Below are 11,919 nucleotides of genomic sequence, written 5' to 3'. Positions count from 1 at the left end.
TAAAATGACAAAAATGACAAAAATGACAAAATGACAAAAATGACAAAAATGACAAAAATGACAAAAATGACAAAAATGACAAAATGATAAAAATGACAAAAATGACAAAAATGACAAAAATGACAAAAATGACAAAAATGACAAAAATGACAAAAATGACAAAAATGACAAAAAATGACAAAAATGACAAAAATGACAAAAATGACAAAAATGACAAAAATGACAAAAATGACAAAAATGACAAAAATGACAAAAATGACAAAAATGACAAAAATGACAAAAATGACAAAAATGACAAAAATGACAAAAATGACAAAAATGACAAAAATGACAAAAATGACAAAAATGACAAAAATGACAAAAATGACAAAAATGACAAAAATGACAAAAATGACAAAAATGACAAAAATGACAAAATGACAAAATGACAAAAATGACAAAAATGACAAAAATGACAAAAATGACAAAAATGACAAAAATGACAAAAATGACAAAAATGACAAAAATGACAAAAATGACAAAAATGACAAAAATGACAAAAATGATAAAAATGACAAAAATGACAAAAATGACAAAAATGACAAAAATGACAAAAATGACAAAAATGACAAAAATGACAAAAATGACAAAAATGACAAAAATGACAAAAATGACAAAAATGACAAAAATGACAAAAATGACAAAAATGACAAAAATGACAAAAATGACAAAAATGACAAAAATGACAAAAATGACAAAAATGACAAAAATGACAAAAATGACAAAAATGACAAAAATGACAAAAATGACAAAAATGACAAAAATGACAAAAATGACAAAAATGACAAAAATGACAAAAATGACAAAAATGACAAAAATGACAAAAATGACAAAAATGACAAAAATGACAAAAATGACAAAAATGACAAAAATGACAAAAATGACAAAATGACAAAAATGACAAAAATGACAAAAATGACAAAAATGACAAAAATGACAAAAATGACAAAAATGACAAAATGACAAAAATGACAAAAATGACAAAAATGACAAAAATGACAAAAATGACAAAAATGACAAAAATGACAAAAATGACAAAAATGACAAAAATGACAAAAATGACAAAAATGACAAAAATGACAAAAATGACAAAAATGACAAAAATGACAAAAATGACAAAAATGACAAAAATGACAAAAATGACAAAAATGACAAAAATGACAAAAATGACAAAAATGACAAAAATGACAAAAATGACAAAAATGACAAAAATGACAAAAATGACAAAAATGACAAAAATGACAAAAATGACAAAAATGACAAAAATGACAAAAATGACAAAAATGACAAAAATGACAAAAATGACAAAAATGACAAAAATGACAAAAATGACAAAAATGACAAAAATGACAAAAATGACAAAAATGACAAAAATGACAAAAATGACAAAAATGACAAAAATGACAAAAATGATAAAAATGACAAAAATGACAAAAATGACAAAAATGACAAAAATGACAAAAATGACAAAAATGACAAAAATGACAAAAATGACAAAAATGACAAAAATGACAAAAATGACAAAAATGACAAAAATGACAAAAATGACAAAAATGACAAAAATGACAAAAATGACAAAAATGACAAAAATGACAAAAATGACAAAAATGACAAAAATGACAAAAATGACAAAAATGACAAAAATGACAAAAATGACAAAAATGACAAAAATGACAAAAATGACAAAAATGACAAAAATGACAAAAATGACAAAAATGACAAAAATGACAAAAATGACAAAAATGACAAAAATGACAAAAATGACAAAAATGACAAAAATGACAAAAATGACAAAAATGACAAAAATGACAAAAATGACAAAAATGACAAAAATGACAAAAATGACAAAAATGACAAAAATGACAAAAATGACAAAAATGACAAAAATGACAAAAATGACAAAAATGACAAAAATGACAAAAATTCCAAAAATGCCAAAAATGCCAAAAATGCCAAAAATGACAAAAATGACAAAAATGACAAAAATGACAAAAATGACAAAAATGACAAAAATGACAAAAATGACAAAAATGACAAAAATGACAAAAATGACAAAAATGACAAAAATGACAAAAATGACAAAAATGACAAAAATGACAAAAATGACAAAAATGACAAAAATGACAAAAATGACAAAAATGACAAAAATGACAAAAATGACAAAAATGACAAAAATGACAAAAATGACAAAAATGACAAAAATGACAAAAATGACAAAAATGACAAAAATGACAAAAATGACAAAAATGACAAAAATGACAAAAATGACAAAAATGACAAAAATGACAAAAATGACAAAAATGACAAAAATGACAAAAATGACAAAAATGACAAAAATGACAAAAATGACAAAAATGACAAAAATGACAAAAATGACAAAAATGACAAAAATGACAAAAATGACAAAAATGACAAAAATGACAAAAATGACAAAAATGACAAAAATGACAAAAATGACAAAAATGACAAAAATGACAAAAATGACAAAAATGACAAAAATGACATAATGACAAAAATGACAAAAATGACAAAAATGACAAAAATGACAATAATGATTTAAATGACAAAAATGACAAAAATGGCAAAAATGACAAAAATGACAAAAATGACAAAAATGACAAAAATGACAAAAATGACAAAAATGACAAAAATGACAAAAATGACAAAAATGACAAAAATGACAAAAATGACAAAAATGACAAAAATGACAAAAATGACAAAAATGACAAAAATGACAAAAATGACAAAAATGACAAAAATGACAAAAATGACAAAAATGACAAAAATGACAAAAATGACAAAAATGACAAAAATGACAAAAATGACAAAAATGACAAAAATGACAAAAATTACAAAAATGACAAAAATGACAAAAATGACAAAAATGACAAAAATGACAAAAATGACAAAAATTCCAAAAATGCCAAACATGCCAAAAATGCCAAAAATGAGAAAAAATGACAAAAATGAGAAAAATGGCAAAAATGACTAAAATGACAAAAAATAACTTTATAGGCCTTATCCGTCATCTAGAGTTTGAAGTACCTTTTCATTTACAACATTCTCTTAGTGTCATTATTCAGACAATGAAGGTCAATCAATGGTAAGTCGGGCTAAACGAGACAGTTTTTATTGTTTCTATGGTTTTTAGAATTTATACTGAATTAGTACTTAATATCAAGATGCGTCGGAAAAACAAAGTACATAAAACGGTGTTAATTTGACCAGCATATCTGCTATGAATCGGAATTGAGACCTATTTCCGACTATCCAGGATTAATAAACCCTCAGGCCTACCTTTCGTACCAAAGTATTAATTTTGGTACGAAAAACAAGCAAATGGTAAAACTTTGTTCTTAAAGAAATGTTACACTTTTTTCGCTGATAGCTATTTTCCTAGTTATTGGATATTCAAAATTTTGACAGCAATTTGTAGCCTGTAAAAAGTACTACCCGTCTTATTTTTACAAATTTTAAAATTGACGCCTTTTCGATATACTAACGATGTAAGAGGTAAAGAAAAAAATAATGTTGCACAGTTTTCTTCAGAAACCGTCATTAACAAATTGATAGCTAACAAAACCGTTGATTATTCAATGAATTACTGTATTGGAATGGTGGAAAAGTAAGCAAACACTGTCAAAAAATGTCCACAAAGTTTGTGAAGCACATGATTGGCGACTACGATTAAGAGTAGTCAGGGAAGTCAAGACTCAGAGCAGAATTTTATTTATCACTTGCTGATCCCGTACGAACTTCGTTTCGCAAGCAATCAGAAAAATGTTATAAAATAAGATGATGTTTTTCAAACAAATCAAAATATTCCTCACACTGAATAAAAAAAAACCTTTTCAGTAAGAGTATTGTTATTAAAAAGATAAAAAACCACCCCCTTCAACTTTTGCCAATGAAATCTATGTTTTCAGATTTTTATCGCCGTCATAACTATGTTATAATATTTTATTGGCATTTCGGCGAGATGAACTCTAGAAGAATGAAATCGAAAGATAGGAAATGATAGGTGGATAGTTAAAGCTAGGGCGCTTTGGAGAAAAAACATTGAAAGGTGGTTTTTGGTGTGTTAGGCGGATTAGGTTTTTTATTGGATTAGGTGTGTTGGTTCACATTTAATCTATCGGATTGATTCTGTATGGGAGCTGCGATTGCTTCGCCTCCATTGCCGAGCAAAGATTCAACCGATTAGTTTAAGCTTTCTCCCACATGCTATAGACTTACATTTTTTAAAACCACCTTTCAATGTTTCTTCTCCAAAGCGCCCTAGCTTTAACTATCCACCTATCTTTCGATTTCCTTCTTCTAGAGTTCATCTCGCCGAAATGCCATTAAAATATTATAACATAGTTATGACGGCGATAAAAATCTGAAAACAAAAAAATTTGATACCTGAAATAAGCTGCCCGTCTTTTGAAACTCACACGCGTGAATTTTCAAGCAATCCATTGTAAAATAACCTCAGCATTGCAAAAACAGTGAACTGGTAATATGAACGACCCTTTTTATCCGAAAATCCCGGGTGCCAATTTCTATCTAAATCCGGTATATAATCGCGTCAATATTGCAAAAACAGTGAACAGATAATATAGACGAGCCCTTTGGCCGACCCCTTTACAAAACTTGATACCTGAAATTGGCTGCCCGTCTTTTAAAACCCACATGCATGAATTTTCATAGCAATCCAATGTAAATAACGTCAGTATCGCAAAAATAGTGGGCGGGTAATATGGTCGACACTTTTGCCGACCTCTTACACCAAATTTGATAATTGAACTCGATTATCTGTCCCTGAAATTTTCCGTGTGCCAATTTTCATCTTAATCCAATGTATAATGAAGCCAATATCGCAAAATAGTGATGGGGTAATATGGACGACTCCATTTGCCGACCCCTGACCCAAAATCGGATAATTGGAATCAATTTCTCGTTCCTAAAAACTCTTGTGTGCAATTTCCATCTCAACCCGGTGTAAAATAACGTCAATATTGCTAAAACAGTGAATAGGTAATATGGACGACTCCTTTTTGCTGGCCCTTCACACAAAATCTGATACCCGAAATCAAATGCCCATCCCTTAAAACACCCATGTGCAAATTTTGATCTCAACCCAATAATGTTGCAAAAAGAATATTTATCTTAAATGGATTACCCTCTTGAAAAGGGGTCATCGGAAAATCTAAACACATTTCCCATCATTCCTGGCCCGAACCATCTCCTCCAGGTTTTAAGACGGCTGAGAAGATTGAAGACAAACATACAAACAATCAAACATGGGGAAATTGCTTTTTCTATACTTTTTAGATATTTTTGTTTAGTATCCAGTAGAATTGGTATGAAATTGCCTATCTGGTGCATTGGATAAAGGTCTCAAATTTGCAAATTTGCAAATCGATAAAAAGTTAAAAATAAACAGCAACCTTTGAAATCCGTCAAAAATTTGGTGTTTCGAATATCTAAAGATGAAAAAATGTGCCAAATGACGTCAACTTCCCAATCCTCTTTTGAAAGATTTTAGAATTGCATCAAGAAGCTCGCTTGAAAGTGAATTCTTGAGCTAATGAGTTTTTGCAAATCCAGAAAAGCTTTCTTAACACTAAACATACCGACACTTTGTATATACCTATTCATACCGCGAGCGGTCAAATGACGGCAAACACCGTTTTCGCTAAAACTCTCTTGTTTCTCAGCCGATTTCTATCAAATTTATAGTTTTGAAAAGCTTATAATTCGACTCAAATATGTTTCTCAAACAATTTTCAGCTACAATCAATAAATTTAAAGTTATTTACAGTACAAGAAAAATTTTATGAAAAAACATGCTTCAGGAAAAAGGTTGTAAATCAGTTATTAAGTGCTCGAAAAAAATTTCACTAAGTGCCTGAGAAAGCTGAAGTTAGAAGCTATATGTTGCGCATATGGAACATTTTTTAAAAAATTTTCTAAGATCATGGCCACATAAAATGTAAAAAAGTTGTGTAAAACCCGTACTTTTCAATCAATCAACCGCTAAAGCTGTTCCTGTTACAGTAGAAAATTTTGAAAAAGTGAATTGAAAAGTAGACGTAATTTGTCACACTTTGGCATCTTTAGATATTTAAAATACTAAATACATAATTTTTGACGGCTTTTCAAAGGTAGTTGTTTTGCGAACTTTTTTTGAATCTGGATTTTCTGAGACAATCCCTACACCCAAATTCAGCTTTGCACTGGATTTTGAGTACGTTAACGTATAGTTTAGGCAATAAAACTATATGCAAAAGAAAGCAAATTTCATTCCGGTTCTAGTGATGTAACTGCATTGGCGGTGCGATGCTTGACAAAAATATAATAAATATATTTCTGAAAGTGAAACCAGAAAATTTGAGCGAATGCTCGTTTATTTTTTCGTTTCCTTTCACCCGTCTTCGTGTGCAAAATAGCTTTGAGATATTACCACCCACTGCGCCCGTCTGCCAAGCAAGAATTTGTGCTGACTTCTCAAAATTCAGAAACTAGTTCACTGTTTTATTTATCATATTTTTGCCAAGCATTGCACCGCCAATGCAGCTACACCATTAGAACCGGTATGAAATAAGCTTTCTTTTGCATATAGTTTTATTGCCTAAACCTTACGTTAACGTACTCAAAATCCAGTGCAAAGCTGAGCTTAGGTGTAGGAATTGTCTTAGAAAATCCAAATTGATAAAAAGTTCGAAAAACAGCTACCTTTGAAAAGTCGTCATAAATTATGTACTTCGTATTTCAAAAAATCTAAAGATGCCAAAATGTGACAAATTACGTCTACTTTTCAATTCACTTTTTCAAAATTTTGTACTGTAACAGGAACAGCTTTGGCGGTTGATTGACTGAAAAGTACGGGTTTTACACAACTTTTTTACATTTTTTGTGGCCATGATCTTAGAAAATTTTCAAAAAATTTTCCATATGTGCAACATATAGCTGCTAACTTCAGCTTTCTCAGGCACTTAGTGAAATTTTTTTCGAGCACTTAATAACTGATTTACAACCTTTTTCCTGAAGCATGTTTTTTCATAAAATTTTTCTTGTACTGTAAATAACTTTAAAGTTATTGATTGTAGCTGAAAATTGTTTGAGAAACATATTTGAGTCGAATTATAAGCTTTTCAAAACTATACATTTGATAGAAATCGGCTGAGAAACAAGAGAGTTTTAGCGAAAACGGTGTTTGCCGTCATTTGACCGCTCGCGGTATGAATAGGTATACCACATGCGTTATTCGAAAACCGTAACACTTAAAAAAAATTTAAAAACGCAAAAATACTTGCTTTTTAAAAACAAAAATAGTCCTGTTGTTGAATTTGCGAAAAAACAATTATATAAGGCGTAATCATCGTTTAAAGTTCAAAAACCGTCATTTGACCGCCTCCGGTACGTTTAGTGAACTACAACAAAATTATGTTATTTGGAAAACTACGTTTGAGTTGGAAAAAAAAAATTGTCGAGGATATGGTGAAGCTTTGTTGCAATGGATCACGTTCAGATATCATGGATAAACGTTGAAAGTTGGCAACTTTTTACCGAAAAACATATGAATCAGACCTTACTTTGATCAGCATCAACCCGAAAAATTAAAAGGAACACAATGTAGAAAGTTTATCAGCCTTAGATTTATCAGTGGAAATAAGAGATCTAAGCAATCAACAGGTCTGTCAAGACGAAGAAAATTTCGCTCTCAGTGAAATATTTTCCAATTTACTTGAAAATGGAAAATTTTCGAAGTTTTGGTGAAGTTGGTAACTGTAACGAGGAATGCAGTCGGATTTAATGTGGTGTGGCCGAGAAGATTTTAAAACCAAGATTTCCCGGGTTTTGGCTTAAGTGAAAAGGATGAACCCAATACCCAATAGTTCCTAACTTTTTCCGGAGCACCTAATCAAGGCCCTTAGACCACTGAACTATTTGTTCTGTAGATGAAGGAAAGAAGGATGTACGAATATAACATTTCTTGGACCCGGATTCAACGCTTTTCTGTTTTTCCTTGCATTTTTGGATAGTGTTTTACGATATTGAACTAAACTGGGTTCATGTTTTAAACAATTCAAGCGTGAGTTTTCAAAAGGACGTATGTAACATCAGACAAAATCTGAGAAAAAGGAGGGACAAAATTATGTTAATATAAATAAATGCTATTTAAAGCTGTTTGATCTAGAATCAAGTTTTATCATGGCAGCTGTAGGAAAAACAATAATGTTTTAATTATAGGTTTGAGCATACTGGATTTTTTGCTGTTTCCTAGTGAATTTGTTAAAAAAAATATTTTACACCGTATTGTTGAGTTTTTTTTCACATACGCCATAATGATTCGTCGTTGTGACAGTTTAATATTTACATACACCTTTTATGATTCGTCGCTTGGACAAATTGTTTTCATTATGCGTCAAATCAGATACGTCGGTTTTTTCACATCATTGCAGATGCGTCAGTTTTAAAATAATAATTATTTTAAAACTGACGCATCTGCAATGATGTGAAAAAACCGACGTATCTGATTTGACGCATACGACGGTTTGCTGCGATCCTATCTGCTGTGTGTGCGATATTATTTGTTTTGACAGATGCGTCGTTTTACCAAAAAGAGGTGTAAAGAAGAATTTCGAAAACACTGAGAAAAGATGACATAGGTCGTTTGTATATTTTTTTAGCTAACGGCATATTATTTTTTTTTTGTACAAACAGTTAATTCATACAGAAGAAAATAAAATTTACTATACCGTGCAAACAGTAACTCAATTTGTTTACTTTTGCGACGTACGTCCATTCGAAAACTCACGCTTGAATTATTGTGTACGTGTAAGAAAATCGTTCAAAAAATCATCTCAACCAGGCTAAAATCATCGCTCATATAAAATTAAAACCCACATTTGTGAACAGAAAAGATACCTACTTAATTTTTTTTCGGAATCTATTGAGTTTGTAAAATTAAGATATCTTTCAACTCAAAACTTTAAAATATGAAAATTTTGAACTAAGGAAAGTATCAAAATTAAGAATATTGTGAAATTATGTATTAAAAATTGAAAAAAAAAAATTATTATGAAATATAACAATAAAATGTTTCAAAAATTTCGCTGGATCGGCACTGAACGTAAAAATTGCACAATTGAACCAGATTTATTGAGGATTTAAAAAAAAAGATAGATAAAAAAAGAATTATAATGTGTGCTTACATTTCAAATTCCTTTGAACTGAACAAAAAATAGATAAAAATGGTACTTTCAAGATCATAACACAGTCAAAACTGTCTCCTGATCAAATCCCTTGATCCCCATTCTAATTTTTTTTTGTTTTGCTAGGACGGAGAAGTAGCCTTGGTCCTAAAGAATGAATTATGAATCTTTTAATCCCTTTTAACTGTTTTCCATCCATCTTTTAACAACTAGGACGTGGTCAGCGCCGATATTGATGATTATACAGAGAGAGAGCATCAGTTATGTGCAACGAGAATGGCTTGCTCATCCCAATCACCATTCTTTTGACCTTTGAACAGAACTGAGAACTGATGACCTCGGTCAATCACGGAGTAGCAATCATTGACAATGTGGAATTCATTCTACTGAGCCACGCCTGCGATTTTGGAATATGAGATTCTTTGACAGAACCTTTAATTAGAATAAACTTATGTATAGTGAAATAACCGTTATAAAAATGACAGTTCAATGATTATTGGTGGATCAAGCTAAGCTAAAACTTACCAGTGGGAATAAACTCAGATAGGAAGCAAAACAGGCCGCAGATCAACATCGTAGCACAGAGAGTGATTTTTCTTCCAACGCGATCCAATATCAGCTGCATGATGAGAAATCCGGGTAGCTCGATCAGCGAAACCAGGATGAAGTTCAAGTACTTATCGCCAGCGAGTGTGACCGAATTGAGACTGAGCCCGAAGTACACTAGCACATTGGTCAGCCAACAGAAAGAACAATTAACCACTCGAAGTAATAGCTTTGGATTTCGGAAGGCATCTGTTAGAAGGGTGAAAAATCCTTCATTGTCTGATGTTGATTCTGTTTTGATCACATTCTCGGTAGAAGGGAAGAATCGTTCTTCTGCTTCATGTGAAAGCGTTTTGCCATTCATGGTTGCAGCTTTTTTGAGTATTTTGATGGCTTGATCACGATGTCCTTTGGATAGCAACCATCGGACGCTCTCCGAAGTCATCCAGAGGAAAGGTAGAGACACTATGCCAGGAATGTAAAGCACTTTGAGCAATGAGCGCCAGTTGCGGAAAAACATGGCCAGCAATGCTAGACCAGCTTCACCGAACGAGAAAGCACAGGATATGATATTGTTGCCGGTGACTCGCATACGTGGGCCAACAAGTTCTAGAGCTAGAATGAAAGCTGTCGTATACATGGTGGAGCCAATCGCTGGATCCAGGAACTCCATTGCGATGAACATTTCATAGCTAGTGGAGTACGCTCGCAGTAAACCAAAGAGAGCGCTGCCTGCAACGCTCAACAATAGAACTAATCTTCGACCGAATCGATCGGACAGGTACCCTGCTATTGGTAGCGCAACAAACTGGCCAATATTGTTTACAGTTCCTACTAGCGAAAGTTTCCAATCGTTGTGCGAGCAAGTCAAATTGAAATCCCTCACAATAGTCGTTTCGTCATCTTCGTAGATGAACTTATCGCATTCAATAATCTGATTAGTGTCGAAGTTCTCTGCATCACACTGTATTTCATCTATACTTGAATTACCAATCGGGAGAAACCGCTCACATCGTTCCGGCATGTCATTCTTGAATGGAACTGTTTCGTTGAGCCAGCTTGGGTGAAATCCTGCAGACGGTGAAGTGTCACAGCCAGGAATTTCACATCTACAATTGCACAAAGTTACAGCAGTTAGAGACCTTAACCTAGAATCATTTGATCTAATAATACTAACCTGTAGTTTAAATTTCCTGCAGTGAACACGTAACTGAGCGTGAAGAATGCATTGAACACAATCGGGATGACCATGAACACGTACTGCCGGATCTGGAACCGTCCGAATTGACCAATTTCGTTCAGGACTCCATCCAGATCGATCTCGTCTTCGGTGCTGGACATTTTGGGAAAAACCGCCCACGACAACCGATACTCATATGCACTTCGAAATAATTGCTACGGTTTAGCGGCTTCGAAATTGCAAATGCGAAAAACACGCTTCTAGCCAATTGGCACGCGGACGAATGAATGAATGAATCTATTTTTGTAAGGATTTGTCTCTCGCGTAAAGGCAACGCATGCGTCTTCTGGCACGAATTGACAAAATTACAGAGAAATGGAATCTCTATTTTGTTTTGTTACCTCCTCGGTAGAAAATTGATTGATAGCACCGATTGCATCAATTAGACATCACTTCAACCCGGCTGTTGATTGAGCACAATCGTTCGGGTTCATGGGTCAAGTTCGTGCTATAGGAAGGAATAATTTTCCCACAATCATCGTCACTCCAGAATGAGGGCCACTGGCGGCAACTTCACTTTCGTTTTAATAAACTATGAGATGGATTGTATACATTGTACAAATAATTGAGAGAGAGCGTACTCGAACAGAACGCGGCCACGACCGCGAATGGACTGAATTCAACAGTTCGTTGTTAGAAGCGTGATTGTGAGCTTTTATATTTTGTATACACTTCAGCTGAAAGCCGGCTGACAAGTGATAACTATTAAAGTCCTTTCCTAATTCCACTAGAAGATGCTTATCGCCAATGAAGGATGCAGCAGTACTATTGAATATATTGAACAATAAAAACCTTCGTAAAGAATTTATAGTCTAGAGAATATTTTATTGTCGAATTTCAACAGCTGATGTTGGCTTCTGTACCATCGGATGATTTTTTGGAACAGCTGCT

The 11,919-nt window shown here is 32.6% G+C and overlaps 2 protein-coding genes across 2 annotated transcripts in view; one reads left to right on the top strand and one right to left on the bottom strand.

Moving 5' to 3' along the window:
* Window positions 1–9,400, top strand: part of LOC129743489 (major facilitator superfamily domain-containing protein 8-like) — a 24,964-nt gene extending 15,564 nt beyond the window's left edge. Inside the window, exon 4 of the mRNA XM_055735522.1 lies at window positions 9,369–9,400. Coding sequence (XP_055591497.1) covers window positions 9,369–9,400 — 32 coding nt within the window. The remainder of the gene's footprint in view (window positions 1–9,368) is intronic.
* Window positions 9,401–9,706: 306 nt separating this feature from the next.
* LOC129745320 (solute carrier family 22 member 3) lies at window positions 9,707–11,656 on the bottom strand. The gene is made up of 2 exons (XM_055738314.1): window positions 10,966–11,656; window positions 9,707–10,897 (listed from the first exon to the last, which is right to left on the bottom strand). The coding sequence occupies exons 1-2, from the start codon at window positions 11,127–11,129 to the stop codon at window positions 9,757–9,759; spliced, it is 1,305 nt and encodes a 434-aa protein (XP_055594289.1). The 5' UTR covers window positions 11,130–11,656; the 3' UTR covers window positions 9,707–9,756.
* Window positions 11,657–11,919: the final 263 nt, after the last annotated feature.

The sequence above is a fragment of the Uranotaenia lowii genome, chromosome 2 (genome assembly GCF_029784155.1).
Source record: "Uranotaenia lowii strain MFRU-FL chromosome 2, ASM2978415v1, whole genome shotgun sequence".
NCBI lineage: Eukaryota > Metazoa > Arthropoda > Insecta > Diptera > Culicidae > Uranotaenia > Uranotaenia lowii.
This window is presented reverse-complemented; position numbering and strand designations above follow the sequence as displayed.

Coding starts and splice junctions, on each gene's coding strand:
- LOC129745320 (XM_055738314.1), bottom strand. CDS start 11,129: ATGTCCAGCACCGAAGACGAGATCGATCTGGATGGAGTCCTGAACGAA. Junction 10,898..10,965: donor GCAGGAAATTTAAACTACAG/GTTAGTATTATT, acceptor GTGCAATTGTAG/ATGTGAAATTCCTGGCTGTG.